This window comes from Lucilia cuprina, chromosome 6, assembly GCF_022045245.1.
Source record: "Lucilia cuprina isolate Lc7/37 chromosome 6, ASM2204524v1, whole genome shotgun sequence".
NCBI classification, from domain to species: Eukaryota; Metazoa; Arthropoda; class Insecta; order Diptera; family Calliphoridae; genus Lucilia; species Lucilia cuprina.
The window spans coordinates 45192576-45211100 of NC_060954.1; the positions used below are offsets into that span (position 1 = coordinate 45192576).

At 30.8% G+C, this 18525-nt stretch overlaps 1 protein-coding gene across 2 annotated transcripts; it reads left to right on the plus strand.

Moving 5' to 3' along the window:
• Positions 1-5911: 5911 nt before the first annotated feature.
• On the plus strand, positions 5912-18525 carry LOC111685077 (probable serine/threonine-protein kinase fhkE). 2 transcript variants are annotated; one of them, XM_046954811.1, is made up of 7 exons: positions 5912-6032; positions 9684-9833; positions 14455-14716; positions 14787-14886; positions 14966-15148; positions 16705-17191; positions 17259-18525. In XM_046954811.1, exons 2-7 carry the CDS (start codon positions 9777-9779, stop codon positions 18393-18395), a joined length of 2226 nt encoding a protein of 741 aa, XP_046810767.1. In that variant the 5' UTR covers positions 5912-6032; positions 9684-9776; the 3' UTR covers positions 18396-18525. The 2 variants fall into 2 exon arrangements, with proteins under 2 accessions (XP_046810767.1, XP_023303080.2); XM_023447312.2 differs by lacking the exon at positions 5912-6032 and having other exon boundaries at positions 9609-9833.

The following is an 18525-nucleotide window of genomic DNA, read 5'->3' on the forward strand; positions in this document are numbered from 1 at the left end:
CAAATAAGATTTTTATAATGCTTTACGTGAACACTTGCCATGGCGGCTTTATTTTACGGTGGTACCTTACAACCACTAGTTGCCCTTTTGTGAGCCACAGGCAGGTGGCAAATTTTATTAATGGTTCCAACTGTTCCTTAAGTACTTGAGCTATCTAATCTCTAAACATTGCTGCCCCGTTGAATAACGTCGGTGGACAAAAATCAAACTCTTACAGGGAGTTCAGCGTACATAATGCTGGAGTTTACTACGTCAACCAAAGCTCTTGAAACATTGTTAAATATTCCAACCACTTATAGACGTACAGCTTATAACTATAGGCCAAAATCAGTTATAAGTAGAGCACGTCATCAATATATACTGGACTTATTTGAAGGCTATACAAATCGTCAGACGTACCCGATCACATGAGTACTACGTCAAAATTGTTAAATATTCCATTCATTGAAACATATTTAAGATATGAGGCTGCACTTATAGACGAACGGCTCATAACTTTAGGATACGTTATACACATTGGAAAACTATACTTTATTATAAGACGTGACCGATCGCATACCATGTCAGACACTTCGAAACGCTGATCCCATATAGAATGTGTTGGTCAAGCGGAACATTACAGCAAATACCCACCCGCAGGAAACCGTTGCTAAATGGATGGTTTTAAATTGGGGCACAAAGTAAATCTACGGTTCTATATTAAAGATCCAGAAATATTCCACCGTTTATCTAGTCCCAACACTAGCTTCTAGACAGAAGTCCGAGGAATAACAGAATGCGTAAATTTCTAATCTAATTTACGCATTCCTTAATTGCTCGGCACTAGAGTATTCAAACGATTAATCGTCGTTCGGTTAATCGGTTAATTTTTGACGATTAATCGTTCGAATAAATGAAAATTGTCAAATTTCAAATAACGAATAAACCGAATAATTTCTATCAATTAACCGATTAAGAAAAACACACTATTTAGCAGTAAAAATACTATGTATTTTCTACAAAATTTAATATTTTTATAATAATTTTTCTTCTTTTCTTAATTTCTTAATCGGGAAAATTTATTTGATGATTTTTGAAAATAAATCATGGAAATAATTATATCGCTTTTATTTTTACAACCATTTTTTTGTGGAACATTGTTGTGTTCTTAAGTATTTCTAATAAGTTTTCAGCAACAGTTATTGTTGAACTAGTGTTCAATGGAACGTATGAATTCTAGAAATTAAAAACTGTAATGTCTTTATATAGAAAAGCATTTCACATAAACAGGAATAATTTCTAGTATTTAATAAAAAACTAAACAAAGAATTAAAGTGAAAGAAGTGAAAATAATATTTATACCCTTCACCTTCGTGAGAAGGGTATATATAAGTTTGTCATTCCGTTTGTAATTTCTATAATATAATTTTCCGACCCTATAAAGTATATATATTCTGGATCCTTATAGGTAGCGGAGATGATTAAGCCATGTCCGTCTGTCCGTCTGTCTGTCTGTATGTTTGTTGAAATCAGTTTTTAGAAGACCCCAGATATCTGCGAGATCCGAATCTTCCATAATTCTATCAGACATACGACCGGCAAGAACGCTATTTAAAATCAGCAAAATCGGTCCATAAATAACGGAGATATGAGCAAAAAACCGAGACAACCTCTGAAAATTTCATATAAAATTTAGATTTTTTATTCATGCTCAGACAGAAACTGCAAAAAACAAAAACAAAATACATAACAATACGGTAAATATTGTTATTGTAATTTGTTTATAAAAGCAAAGCAGAGCAAGAGCAGCAGAGCAAGAGTAGTAGAGCGAGAGCAGCACTAATGTTTTGTTATTGGCTAGAAATATGAAATTAAGTATGTAGAGCCTGGATTAAGTGAGAACTTATAAAAGGGAACTTTCTGGTACTTTTTCGTTCTTCAAAAGGTATTTTTTGAAATTTCTATAATATTGAACCTAGAAACATGAAATTAAGTATGCATGGCCCGGATTAAGTGAGGACCCAAACAAGGGGAGTTTTTGGTACTTTTTCGTTTTTCAAAAGGTACTTTTTGCAATTTCTACAATATTGAACCTATAAACATGTAATTAAGTATGTATGGCCCGGATTAAGTGAGGACCCATAAAAGGGGACTTTTTCGTTGTTCAAAAGGTACTTTTTGCAATTTCTACAATATTGAACCTAGAAACATGTAATTAAGTATGTATGGCCCGGATTAAGTGAGGACCCATAAAAGGGGACTTTTTGGTACTTTTTCGTTCTTCAAAAGGTACTTTTTGCAATTTCTACAATATTGAACCTAGAAACATGTAATTAAGTATGTATGGCCCGGATAAAGTGAGGACCCATACAAGGGGACTTTTTGGTACTTTTTCGTTTTTCAAAAGGTACTTTTTGCAATTTCTACGATATTAAACCTAGAAACATGTAATTATGTATGTATGGCCCGGATTAATTAAGGACCCATAAAAGGGGACTTATTGGTACTTTTTCGTTTTTCAAAAGGTACTTTTGCAATTTCTACGATATTAAACCTAGAAACATGTAATTAAGTATGTATGGCCAGGATTAAGTGAGGACCCATGAAAGGGTACTTTTTGGTACTTTTTCATTCTTCAAAAGGTACTTTTTGAAATTTCTATAATATTGAACCTAGAAACATGTTATTAAGTTCGTATATCCCGGATTAAGTGAGAACCAGTAAAAGGGGACTTCTTGGTACTTTTTCGTTCTTCAAAAGGTACTTTTTACAATTTCTACAATATTGAACCTAGGAACATGTAATTAAGTTTGTATGGCCCGGATTAACTGAGGACCCATAGATGGGGACTTTTTGGTACTTTTTCGTTCTTCAAAAGGTACAAAAGGCTTTAAACACATCATGGTGAAGGGTATATAAGATTCGGCACAGCCGAATATAGAACTCTTACTTGTTTTGTTTATAAACCGTGCAAAAGTTATTTTCAAACATGAAAAAATCTATGCGTACAGGAAACTGTGGACCATTAGTATTAACTCTGTGTACTCAGTTTTTCATAATCAGCTCTTATGCTCCTGTAAAAGGACTTTAATGTTAAAAAGACATCTAATTTCAAAAGATGGAATTCCAAATTTATATTAAAAAGTTGGTTATAATATTAATTTCAAATGAAGCTGAGTTCCTCTGCTTCGAAGTAATATAATTAATTTCAAATTGTCAAGATCACGAAAAAGTATTTAAAAGTTTTTGAGTCGAAAATTAAACCTTTTTAAATTTAATTTCTTTTTCGTTTTTTTCTCTAAGTGAGACAGGTAATATAGATAGAATGTACAGATTTTCAACTTTAATTTAATACCAATATTAGAATTATAAAATACATATAATTATTTTAAATATTCGCTTGTAGACCTTTAAACTTTGAAATCCTTTTATAAGGACATAAAAATTGGAGTATTCAATTCTATAAGTGGAATCTATTTTCACATGCTTATCAACTTTTCCATGTGTGAATGCTTTTTTCAAAGTTGTTACAGGGTGTATATGAAGAAAATTATTGTTAAAAACAATAATAACATCTAGTTTCCTTTTATTCGAATAACCGAATAATTTTTAATTATCCGATTATTAACCGGCTAACGCAAAACCTCAAATAATTATTTGTCGAATAAACCGAATAAGACAAAAACCCGAATAATTGAATACCCTACTCGGCACCCACAGAGCTTAACAAAATCACCAACATAGCCTGAAGGCAATTAAGGCGATATCAGGTGACAAAGATAAATTTAAGACTTTATTGGATTTTAGAAAGTTAAGGTAAGACTTACATCATATTAGTGTTAGCTTTAAAGGGAACGATGATCGAGGTATTTAATCTGACCAATGCGAAAGCTGAATAAAAGATATATATGAGAGAAACCCCCAGGGCCCATTGGAATAAAGAAGATATAGGTAGAACCCCAAAGATCCAATGAGATGACCCTAATAAAGAGCAGGACGAAAAATCTTCTCAAAATTAGCAAGTCTGAGGTTGGTATGGTATGATGGTATGAATTCTGTGTGGAAACACTGGATTACGGACACAGCTATATAAAATTAGACGTGCGGATTCGGATATAACATTCCTTACGAATATTTTTTGAAAAATTTTTAGAAATTACTTCAATTTTTCACATTTAGAATATATCTTCCCTACTAAAGTGGTGTAGTGGTGGTGGGTATATTTATACGAATGTATTTAAAGTTTGATTTAAAGTCGTACATAAAGTCTTATAGTCTAAGGGCGGGTTTCTTACTACTCAGTTAAACTAGGCTTAACTTGCTGTTAGATTAAACTCGAAACAAATTTAGATGGACTTTAACCCGATTATTGTGTTTTTTAGTTATGAATTTAAGATCAGTTATCTTTGTTAGTATTTTCAACTTTTCAGTCAAAAACATAAACAATGAACACCTGTTTTTTTTAAAATAATACAATTGTAAAATGAAAAATTTTAGAAACATTTTAAATAAACATTTAAAACAATAAAAAATAAAACAAATCAGAAAATTTACTCTTAGTTAAACTAAGATAAGTAACTTTACAGATTACTAAAAAATTCAAAACATATATTAAACCAGGTTTAACCAAAGAATGAAGATTATCTTTATCTTTACCTAAAACGCCCTTAAATAACCCTAAACGATTTGCTTTTTAAGTTAAATATTGACCTCGAACAATTAACACTTTTTATAAAATTTTCAATATTTTAAAAATTTATTAAAATAAAATTACAACGCTCCTTTCCATTATTATTATTAAAATTCATTAAAATCGTTTTAACAACATTCAAAGTACAATTTATTGTTAAATTTATTTATTTTATATATTTGTTTCATATAAATTTCAACACAATCATTTCATTCCATGTGGCAGCGATTGTTGTCGATGACGATTGTGTCTAGCAGTATGTCTGCTACCAAAAAAAAAAAAAAAATATAAAATTCTTTTTATTAAAAAAATGCCAAAAGAAAATAATTAAATGAAAATTATTTTCTTTTAAATACAAAGAAAATAAACCGAAAATGGTTGCTAAAGGCTAATAAAAGAAGTGTGTATCTTTGCGGCGTTTTATGAGTAACAAAATGAAATCAAAATTCTTTAGAATTGAAAAAATTGTTTTGAGAACATGAGCGAGAGCTTATGTCGATCATTTCGAAATTTTTATAAAGAAAATACATCTCTATGCAAGAGAAAAATGGAAACGTTATTATTTTTTTTTTAATTGTTTAACCCAGCAAAATATTTTATGAGTAAGAACAAAAGTGGTTTGTTATAAAAATAATATTTATATATAGAACTAGAAGATCAAAAAAATACATGCATCATTATTTAAGGGCACTTCATACGATCACACTTTACGTAGGTAAAGTCTAGTGAAAAGTAAAAAGTCGTATGATTTATATTTTTTGTGTTAACACGAAACATTAACAAAGTAAGATGGAAACAGCTGTTTTACTCTTTCTGTATATGTTTACATAAAAATACATCGCTGATCTAATGCGAACTGCTTGTTTTTTGAATCATTTCAAAATATGAAGAGACTGTCAAATGTTCTATCCGTATTCTCTCTCAATGTGTGATGGTTTCATTACATATTGCGTTTAGACGATCCCATCCGTTTTTCTACAAAAAATTTTGACAGATCATATTATTTGTGTGATCGTGTAAAGCCGGCTTTAGCTATATAATCTAACATAAAATATTTGAGCTTTATGCCTTTACTACCACCCAAGTAACCCATCACTGCACTAGTTCTATATTTACAATTTAGTTTAGCAACTTCTCTTTAAATATCAAAACTATTTGTTGGGTTATACATCGTGAGAGAAAAACATGAAAATTTTCATCAAACCATTTTCGAAATCTTTTTCCATTTCTTCATCAGTTTCCTCTAGATTTTCCTACGGTTCGGTCTGAAAAAAATTGAAATGAAATTTGTCTGCTCGGTAAAACTACGCATACTGAGTGCCTGAAATTGCATTTTAAAAATAGCCCACCACCACTACTTATAGTAAAGCAAAAACAAAATCATAAGTGAAAAAAATATATAATGAAAATGCGATTAAAAATAATATATTTTTAATTAGAAATATTTATAAAAAAGTTTTATAAAAATTTCCCAAAAAAAAAACACAAAAGGATTTAAACAAAATTCTTAAACAACGTAATTAAATTAACACAAATATCAAAGTGAATTATTAGTTCGGTTGTGTATTTAATTAATCCACATATTTGTAGAAATATTGAAATCATTCATAATTTCTATATACATAGTGTGTCTTTTATATAAGAAGTTTTTTTTTCGTCTCAAACAGAAAATTGTTCATACAGAAAGAATTTTTTTGTTTCTTATGAAAGCGAATATATAAAGCAAACAAAAACTACAAAATTTGCGGATTTTACTTTTTTTCATTTCGAAATTATTGTGTACAGGGTGGTATACAATACATATGTGCTATATTGTTTTTAAGAATGCCGACAGTGACACGATAATACATATTTATACATACTAATGTATGTATAATACAATGAAAGCCCACAACAGTAGCTACAACATAAACCGGACAAATTAAATATTTTAATTATTTATTTAAAAGTTGCATTAAAATGTGCATCAAAAATGTCTATAAAGTTTAACAAAATGTCTAACAAGCATATAACAAGAAAGTACATATGTGTTATAAATTTTTATACAATTTCAAACGATACAAGGAATTAGATCTTACAGGATCTATTCTTAAATTACGGTTTCATAGTAAAGGCGTCTACGAAGAGAAACAAAGAATAATAAACTATAAACTAGATCAATACTACACTAGATAGACTAGACTACAAACTAGACTTTAGAATGAACGATAGACTAGACCACAGATTAGAATTGCTGCAATGAAATAACTCCCAAGAAGAAAAAAAAACGGACGGAAGGCCGTCTGTCCAAGACACTATAAACTAGACTATAAACTAGACCATGTACTAGATTATAGACTAGAGTATAGACTAGACTATAGACCAGACTATAGACTAGGTCATAGACTAAAATATAGACTAGACTATAGACTAGACTATAGACTAGACTATAGACTAGACTATAGACTAGACTATAGACTAGACTATAGACTAGACTATAGACTAGACTATAGACTAGACTATAGACTAGACTATAGACTAGACTATAGACTAGACTATAGACTAGACTATAGACTAGACTATGAATAGACTATAGTGTGTAATCTATAGTATACTCTAGACTATAGACTATACTATATATTAGACTACAGACTAGACTATATGGTAGACTATACCGTACTATAGACTAGACCATAGACTTGGCTATAGACTAGATTATAGACTAGACTGTGGACTTAACTGTAGACTAGACTATAGACTAGAATGTAAACTAACTTGCCTATAGATTACACTATATGCTACAATATACACTAGGCTAGGACTACAATATATACTTGATCCATACAATATTTTGATGGTACAACTTTTATCAATTAAGAATGAGAGCTTGTGATTCTGAACTTCAAAATGCCTTGAAATGTTCAATATTTACTCTAAACAAAATTAAAAACTTTTTAGCACAAAACTGTAGATTTTCGATTTACACATGTGTCATTGTTCGACCACGACATCTATACTGAGAAGATAAGAAATTACATTTTAGTTATTAGTAAAGATAGACAAAACACAATTTCCGATCAGAGTTCATGAGTAATTTTATAAAACTAATATAATATTGAAATATAAAGTGAAAGTAAAGTAAAGTTTGACAAATACACTTTCATTTAAAAATGTTTTTTTGAAATTGTATCCTATTTTAATTCTTTAACATTTATTTAAATTGTTTAATTCTTTATTTTTCTTGTATTTATATTTAATTACTTTTTATTTTGTTAATACATTTGTTTAAACTTCTATGTATTTCTAACACACCGTGTGTCACTCATGCAAAGCTGTTTGTTTTTATTAAAAAATGTGCCAAATTTTCTATTATCGAAATATTTAGTATATTATTTTATGTTCTTTTACTAAAATATTCGCCGTATCTTAAAAAAAAAGTATTTACTGTTGTTAACGAAATAAAAACATGTAAAAATCATTCAACAACTATGAATGAATTGGGTTGGGGTTTATTTTTTGTTGTATTACAACTAAATATAGATCGAATTTATTGAAATTATTTTTTTTTCATCGTGTGCCATTAATAATCAAGTAATCGAAATGCATTTTGTTATAGTAAGAGAATTTCGGTCAAATATCAATTAGTTTATTAATTTTCTTATATGATATATTTACTCTATAGTCTAGACTATAGTATAGATTATATACTAATCTAATCTACTATAGTCTAATATACGCTATAGATTAGACTATAGAGGAGACTATACACTAGACTGTAGACCGGAATATACACTAGACTATAGACTGGAATACAGACTAGACTATAGATTAGACGATAGACTAGACCTTAGACTAGACTATAGACTAGACTGAGGACTAGACTATAGACTAGACTATAGACTAGACTGAGGACTAGACTATAGACTAGACTATAGACTAGACTATAGACTAGACTATAGACTAGACTATAGACTAGACTATAGACTAGACTATAGACTAGACTATAGACTAGACTATAGACTAGACTATAGACTAGACTATAGACTAGACTATAGACTAGACTATAGACTAGACTATAGACTAGACTATAGACTAGACTATAGACTAGACTATAGACTAGACTATAGACTAGACTATAGATTAGACTATAGCCTAACTAACAATCGAGATCTTTGACTGCCTTATAGTCGAAGCAATAAATAAAATAATTTTCGAAGCGTTTCTATAAATACCAGCCATTTGTCAGAAGATTAAGAAAATAAATTAATCTTAATGCCTGTCATAGACCTGGAATCATCACGATAATAAATAAAATTGCACAAAAAAAATCCGTATAATTATGAGTATTTAATTGTTTATTAATACTTCCTTGTTCATTAAATCAACATTTATTGCTTGTATCTTCTTTTCTTTATGTCTTGCGATAATCAAGAGAAAAAAAGAAACAACCGATTTAAGAAAAAAAACAAAGGACATGTACACATTTTAAATGCCAGCAAACTTTTAAATGGGCCATTAATATACTTTCTACATGCAAAAGTCTACTAAGGAAAAATCTCTTTCATTAATTAAAATAAATTAATTTTATATTCCAGGAAATTATTGTTGAAAATTCATCATAAAAATTAAAAGAAATAACATTACAAAAATAAAGAAAAATACGAAAATACAATTTTAAATAAAAAATATTTTTTTAAAATAAAACAACAACCATAAAGATGTAAAGCAAAAAACTGAATGTAAATAAAAATAATAACACTAAAAACTTAAAATAAAAAACAAATTTTTTGTTATTCCAAAAATAAAGTGTTTTTAATTCGTTGCAATTTTCCATGTGTGAGTTTTGATTTATAAATAAATATTTTGAAACACGGTTGTATTTTATAATTTTTAAAGAGAACGATTAAAAAAAATATACAAAATATAATTTTTGTATTTGTATTTACATTGTAAAATATTTTGTTGATAAAATATAGAATAAACTCAAAATAAACAAAAACATATTTTTGTTACATCAACAAAACAATTTCCATAGGAAACATAAAAACCAGAAAATTTAATTATTAAGCTGTAATATAACAAAATATTATTAAAACATCAATGATATATTTAAGCTGATTCATATAAAATGTCGAAGAAACCCCGAGGGAGCATTCATAAAATTCGAGAATTCGAATTGGAAAAGGTGAGTAAAATTAGAAAAGATGCACAAACCGTTTAAGGCCTATAGTTGATTATTAAAAAAAAAATAGCGGGTAGGTTCCTGATACTTTTGCCATTCGAATAAAAATTATTCGATTAATTGGGGAAAAACTTTGTTTTTCTTCGAACGAATAAAATTAAAATATCTGTTATAATTTGAACAAATACTACTTACTACTTTTTGCAATTTATAAAAATGTATATTTTCCAATGTTAAAAGTAGAACGCTTCCCGTTTTTAAAGTGATTCTAAGGAGTGAGATCGAAAAATTCTTAACATACATATATGTTTATAAAAAAGAAACCACTAAACTTACAGCTTTATTTTTTTTTATTTGATTCAAATTATTATTACAATTTAAAAAAAAAAATATTTTTATAGTTTTAATCACTAGTGATGAAATTTTGAACCCTTTTCGGAAACCCTTCCATTAACGATTTTATAGTGCTTTCTGTCACTTTGCTCGAACATGTAGTCCATCTCCGTTTAAAATCTACCACACTTTTAAACGCCTTTTTTGTACTCTTCAATTCTCTTTTAACAAGAGCCCAATATCTCTCCACTGGCCTTAGCTCCGGGCAGTTTGGAGGATTTGCCTCTCTTCGTACAAATACCACATTATTGTTCTTGTACCACTCAAGGGCTTGTTTACCATAGTGACAGGATGCCAAGTCAGGCCAAAAATAAGTGGACACATTATGAAGTCTTATGAATGGAAGCAGCCTTTTTTGTAAACATTCCTTGATGTAAATTTCGGTATTTATAGAGCCCGTTGTAACAAATGATTGGCTTCTTTTGCCGCAACTGCATATTGCTTGCCATACCAAGAACTTTCTGGGAAATTTTGTCTGCTTTTGGGTCCTAAACTTTTCTTCAACATTCCCTCGAGCATCAGCAACATAAAACTTTTGACCTGGAAGTTGCGAAAAATCTGCCAGAACATACGTTTCGTCATCCATTATGCAGCAAGAATATTTTTTTATAAAACTTGACTTCAATTTCCGTGCTGTGTTTTTGGCCTCTAAATTTTTAGCAGCGTTCCTGTCAGGAACTTTTTGAGCCTTGTATGTTTTTAAACCTGCATTAGCTTTAACTTTTCGTACCAAATAGTCCGAGCACTGAGCTAACCGAGCTGCTTTCCTACCGGATGTGTTGGGAGCTCTTTTGAAAATACGTTCTATTCTTTTGGCTTTAGAAACATCATGTGGACCATTCCTTCTACCTGAACCAGGTTTTCTATCAACTGACAAGTTCTCCCGGTACTGTTTAATAACATTGGAAACAGTTTGACGGCAGACATTTGTATGCTTGGCCAACTTTTTGTAAGACCAAGTTGGGTTTAGTTGAAAATATATAACTGACATGTTTTTCAAAGGTAACTTGATCAAAAAAAAAATCAAATAATACTTTGGTTGAAAAATGTAATGAAAAACGTGTGTTAAGAATTTTTCGATCTCACTCCTTATGGACTTTTTGAAATGATTTATGTACGTTAAAGTCATTTTTTGATGAGATTTTTATCTGGGAGATAGGATCGATTATTGAGAAATCCTCATAATATTTACAAAAACATTTTGGATCCTTAAAAATTTGAATATATAATTATAAAGCCTCAGCTTCTACTTTTAAATCTACTGTGAAATTTAAAATAGATTGAAATTGAACTAAGTTACTTACTTGTAAGTGCATTAATGTAAGCAAACCCATTTTTTTTATCGGTTTCTTAAGATTTTGGAGCTGTTTGACAAGTTTTATTTATATTTCTTGTAAAACGAATAAAATATTCGTTCGAATAATTTAATAATTTTTAAAATTTACTAGAATAATAAAAATATTGTTAGTTTTTATTCGAATAATTTTTAACACGAATAATTGACACATATTATCGTAAATGGATTTTATATGGAACCAATTGCAATTTTCCAATTACATTTTCGGAAGTGAATCTTATATAGAAACTATGACTGATCCGGAAAAAAATGTAGGGTGATTTACTGACAAATACTGACAAAACGTATTTGTGTTAGTTTCTGAGAAAAATGCTAAAGAATTACGAAAAATACGCAAATTTGTTCAAGGTAGTCTGAAATTTTTACTTATAACTTTCTACGCGTGAACCGATTTTGCTGATTTTCAATACCAAACTGCTTAGGATAACAACACATATTTTCGGTGAATTTGGTTGATATCCTTAGCTTATTTTTACCGTGAGCGTGTTTTACACAGACAGACAGACAGACAGACGGACACAGCTAAATTGACTCAGAATTTTCCAAGGACCCAGAATATATATATTTTGTTGGATCTTAGATGAATATTTCTTGGTGTTACACACGGTACGACAAACTTATATTTACCGTCTATCACCACCGGCGCGATACACGGGGGGAAAAAGGAAAATTTCAGAAAGTGATAAATTTATAATAACCAGGGCAAAAATTTCTATGCAAATGCATGTTTGTAGTCAGTAACTCACCATAAATTTTAACTAGTTTTCTTTTCGAATCAAAGAATTTTCTACAAAATGGCACCGATTTGTTGTGGCATATTTTTTATAAATGCATAAATTGCATATTTTGCTTTAAATTGTATATATATTTTGCATATTTGCCACATTTTTATAACATATTTTTTTGGGAACAAAATCTGATCTTAAGTTTAGTGTAAAATCCATGATATCACAGTATGTGTAAAGTGGATTGAATTGATTATGTCGGCAATATTGGTTGACATATTTTTGAACAGCCAAAAGGACGTTATGATGTGATAAAGTTAAGACATTATTGGTTTGGAAAAAGAGTCATAAGAGTGTTGCTATGTCTAGCTATATGTTTAAATATGCTATTTTGTGGTCTCAACGAGAATATTGCAAACGTGCTAACTTACAATTTTGGATGTCTGTCTATATGTTAAAGGTAAATATGTTGGGATCTCAACGAGAACATCGAATTCGATTGTAAAGTGTAAGACTTAGTCCCACGATATCCGTGTGCTTAGGCGGAATATTAGAACAAATACTTGTGGTAATTTATTGTTACAGAGATGTCTTTTAACGGGGAGAAAACTGATCTCTGGGCCAGCTTAAAGTCCGTGTTATCACAAATTGATTGAATTGATTATGTCGGCAATATTGGTTGACATATTTTTGAACAGCCAAAAGGACGTTATGATGTGATAAAACTAAGACGTTATTGGACTGGAAAAAGAGTCATAAGATTGTTGCTATGTCTAGCTATATATTTAAATAAGCTTTTTTTGTAGTCTCAACGAGAACATTGAAATCGTGGGAAACCTTTAGACGTTAGTCCCAGAGAGTATATCGTGCTAACGTACAATTTTGGATGTCTGTTGGGGTCTCAACGAGAACATCGAACTCGATGGAAAGTGTAAGACTTAGTCCCACGATTACCTCGTGCTTAGGCGTAATATTAGAGCAAATTCTTGTGGTAATTTATTGTAACAGAGATGTCTTTAAACGTTGGGAAAACTGATCTCTGAACCAGCTTAAAGTCCGTGTTATAACAAAATGTGTAAAGTGGATTGAATTGATTTTCATTGATCGGCAACGTTGTAAGATTCTTACTATATCGTGCCAACTTACAATTTTGGATGTCTGTCTATCTGTTAAAGGTACCTATGTTGGGGTCTCAATGAGAACACCGAATTTGATTACAAACTGTAAGACTTAGTCCCACGAAATCCTTGTGCTTGGGCGGAATATTACAGAGATGTCTTTAAACTGGGGTAAAACTGATCTCTGGACCAGCTTAAAGTCCGTTTTATTGCAAAATGTGTAAAGTGGATTGAATTGAATATGTCGGCAACATGATGTGATAAAGCTAAGACCTTATGGGTCTGGATAAAAGAGTCGAAGGATCGGACAATTTTGAAATAATTTTTAAAAATAACTCTTTATTGTTCTTAAACGATTGTTAACAAAAATTCAATCACTACAATTAAATCAAAATAATCAACCATAAATTTATATATTTATATGCAAATGGAATAAAAAAAAAATAAATAACAAAAACAGGTGGTAAATATTTAAACAAATTTATTATTATTGTAAATAATTAAAAAAATTTCTCATCCTTTCACTAATAATTTTGTTATAAATCTTATTCTTTTATACTATCGCACTTATAGTGCGATTTGATATGAAAATTAAACAAACCAAACTAATAATAAAGGTAATTTTATTTAATACATTTTAAAAATGCATATAAATGAGTAAAAAAGAATTCAGTTTTTTTTTTTCTTATTCTTTTTAAATATATTCAATATGTTTTGACATAAAATTTGTTTTGGCCTAAAGCCAAATTTATGCCAATACCACACATTTTCTTTCGCAGTTTTTTCCATACACAAAAAAAAAACGAAAAACAAAACACCAGAATGAAATGTAAATAGAAACAAATAAATTTTGTTTTATTTTTTATTTCTCTCAATTATGTAGTGTTTATATTTAGTGTTATAAATCATAATTAATACAAAATTTTTATTTTCCATATTGATTTTAATGTTTATATGAAATTTTTGTTTAAATGTTTAAATAATTGTAAATAATAAGGTGTTTAATGTGTTATAAATATTATATATTCCAGATACATTTGGTCGATGAATTTGATATTTTACAAATTGTTGGCGAAGGATGGTTTGGCAAAATATTATTGGTCGAACATCGGGCCTCTCATACGGAAATGGTTTTGAAAGCTGTGCCCAAGCCATATGTTTCGTTAAGAGACTTTTATAGAGAATTTCATTATGGCCTTCATTTGGGCATACATCGTAATATTGTAACGACATATGATGTGGCTTTTGAAACAGCCGGCTTTTATGTTTTCACCCAAGAATATGCACCACTGGGTAAGTGTTTAAGTTAATTTATATTTTAACTTAAATAATAATGTATATATATATTTTTTTTTGTCTTCAGGTGATCTAACTTCAAATGTCACCGATACCGGTGTTGGTGAAGTTTATAGCAAGCGGGTGGCCAAACAAATTGCTTCGGCTTTAGATTATATGCATTCAAAGTAGGACTAATCGTTGTGTAATATTTCACAGTTAATCTTATTTTTAAAAGTTCTTGTATTTTCATGTTACCCTTTATAGAGACATAGTCCATCGTGATGTTAAACTGGATAATGTTTTGATATATCGTTCCGATTTTTCACGTGTTAAACTATGCGATTTCGGTGAATCATATCAGTCTGGTACGGTGGTCGAAAGACGCAATGAATGGCTGCCCTATAGTCCACCAGAAGTATTAGATATAAAACCAGAGGGAACATATAAGTGAGTATATTTAGAATTTCTCGCATTGGGTTTTCTAGATATCGCATTGGGTTTATCTTGTTGTAGATATCTTGTTCTAAAATTTTAATAATTTCACTCTGTTATGTCTCTAACAATTTATAAACCAAGTTATTTCGAAAGCCTGATTCTAAGGCTAGATTAGTATTCAGAATAGTTCAATCATTATGCTATGTTTACACGGTTGTTAGCTCTTACATCGTTGGCAGTAAAATGCGCAGAAAATATCTATTAATACTGTCAACTTACAAATTTTGTCACGGTAATGCTTTTTCTGACAACGTTGTAAGATCTGACAACCGTGTATCACGGCTTTTAGAAAAGTATTAGTGGGTCTCGGTGTGGATTTCGACTTTTTTCAAATTTTATATTAAATTGAAAGAATAATTATACTATATCAGATCCGGAAAGTATATCTAGTCTACTATTAGTCCTGTTTCGTAAAAAGTTAATGGAAAATCCTTATATAGGAATATATTAAAAGAATAACTGCTCAATGTCTACTATTAGTCCTGTTTTGTTAAAAAAAGTTGATGGGAAATCCTTATATAGCGATCTATTAAAAGAATTGTTGATCAATGTTCAGAAAGTCAGTTTTCTGGATTTATAGATTTTCGATCAATATTTTTAAGTGATCCCCGGGGCATGTTCCTTGTGAATGACCCTCATCTTGTTGTATTGCAATCCCGGAGTAAAGATCACCGGGACTATAAACTGATGATGTCACTTCACTGCTGGGACATTCTTTAAAACGATTTAACATGGGATCGAACCAAAGAATCACATAATCTGGTACTATGGATGGTCCGTTACCCGCAGGACTATATCCTGGCTTATTAGTTTGTTAAGGTTCCTTCGGGATCCACGTAGTGGCTGTGGTTTAACCCCAAATTCGCGGGAAGATTGAATTGCAGTTAAAAGACTGATGCACGGTGAAATCTATACCCCACATAGTAGTGACTGTGGTGCTAAATGCTTTTGTACGTATATCTAGAGTGAGTGTGTCGGATATTGTTCTCTACGAGTTCGTCGGATATGTGAGAAGCGTGCAGGGTTGAATGATGATTTCCTTTCCAAGTATGTTTTGAGAAAACTCTGTTCATACCGGATTTACCACAGTGTATTCTCTGTGATTAAGAACAAAGTCCTTGGCTTACGTCTCTAGGTGCTGTTGGCGACTCAACAGAAGCCATATCATTAGCGTGGTTGCAAACGGAAAGAAATCAAACAATGGTCTGATATTAGATAGCTTAAGTTCTTGAGTGACCAGTGATTGAAAAAGATCACCGTGAAATAAGACCAACACAGCAGGTGTTCACGTAAAGCACTTAAACATTCATACATTCCTTAAGGAAGATCACTAAAAATTTTCTTAACAAATCAATAACTTCGTTAAAATAAAACGATTACATTTTATGATCGCCCCTAAAACTCGATTTTTTACTCTTAAATTGAATACGGAATCTATTTCGTGATCATCTATATATTCCCTCTAAATTATTAAAATTAATTAACACAAATATTCTATTTTTTTATAGAGCCGATCCCAGTCACGATGTTTGGCAATTTGCCATTGTTATATTCGTATGTCTGACAGGTTGTTTGCCCTGGCAAAAGGCAGCATCCGATGATCCTCGTTATGTACGCTATTTAATCTGGCAGAACAGCATGATGTTGGCTATACGACGTACACCAAAACTATTTAAATTACTTTCATCAAAGGCGCAACGTATGTTCAAGAGATTTTTAGAGCCGAGAGCAGACAAAAGACCGAAAAATCTCACCGATTTGACTAAGTATCTGGACGATCGTTGGTTGGCAAAGACTGCAGAAAAAGAAATGGCCGAATATGAAACAGATGAACTATGTCCATCTATGTATTCCTTTCATAGTAGTCCAGATGAAAAGAATCGTTTGCTGTATAATTTGGCCGATTGTGGCATAGAGACAAATGTTGATAGACATACTAAGAAAATGCGTATCAAAGAATGGATTGAGTCATCGGTAATAACAGAAGAAGATGAGGTAATTATTGAAATAAATATTTGTGGGGAATATATATAGTCATACATATGTATGTTCTTTTTTCCAGGAGGAACTAGATGAAAACAATTCAGCTTCATCTCCCTCTTCGTCGGTATCACGAGAACCTGTACGCGGACATATTTCATCGTTGCGCACTCCTTCCACAGAAAAACCAAAAGAAATAAAAACTACTCTTAAAGATGCCAATCAAAAGCATTTTGATCCTCGGACTGGAGTAGTGCAACAAGGTCCAAGTGAAATGGGTGTCGTTGCTAGACCAAAATCAGAAAGCCCCTTTTCGACAGCCAGTAACATGTCCATGATGAATAACAATGATAGTTTGGCCGGTAGTATTCTAACATTAGGCTCACGTCCCGATTTATTAGCAAGTAACATGGAAATCTATAATTCCACAAGTACAGATCTAAATCGTTTAGGTGAGCTTAATGGTAGTCTCGACCAACTCTCCTATCAAACGCTTAGCAATAGTAATTTAGTATTAACATCGGCGCAGGGTGGTGATTATGTGGCAACTCCACAACAACAATTGGCAACAACTAAAAATTCGATTGGCGTTAATACGGGACGTTCTCCTGTACCCAATAAAAGTATTTTACAACGTTCCAAATCGGATAACCTTAGAGCCGCCCTATATGCCAGTACTCCTACTTTAGATAATAAAAATAGTTTTGGTTTGAATACGTTAAATATGGGCGATCAACAATCTAACAATAATAACAACAATAAATCGGTTACTTTTATGGGCTTGGCTAATTCTTTTCAAACTTTGGCACCCATCATAATGCCCGCAAATCTTAATCTTAATATGAATAATAACAATAATACTTCCAATACTAATGAAATATCAAACTCGCAAAATTCGAATCCCAATCAACCACCAACGCCAAATTATCAATATAACAACAATAATAATAATAATGCAAAATCTCCTTACTATGATTCTCCAGTTAAAGACAGTGCTTATGGTTCATCCGAAATTAATAATGATGCTTACACCACCTATCATCCAACATCGAATGGTAAACTAAATGGTAATACCGCCTCAACCATACGACAGAATACGACGACGGTGCGAACTCAAAGTTCTCAACAACAGAGAGCCTATACGGGTGCTTTAACATCAAGTATGAAAGATACTGCGTACGATCGACCAGCTCAAATGAATAATTTAAGAAGAAAATGAGTAAACTAATTATCGATTACGATAATTTAAAGTCAAATTATAATTATCATTATATTAATATTTTTAATTATGTATTTTTATTGTTAGTTTTTAAATAAAGATTTTTAAAATAAACCTAGAAAACGGTATT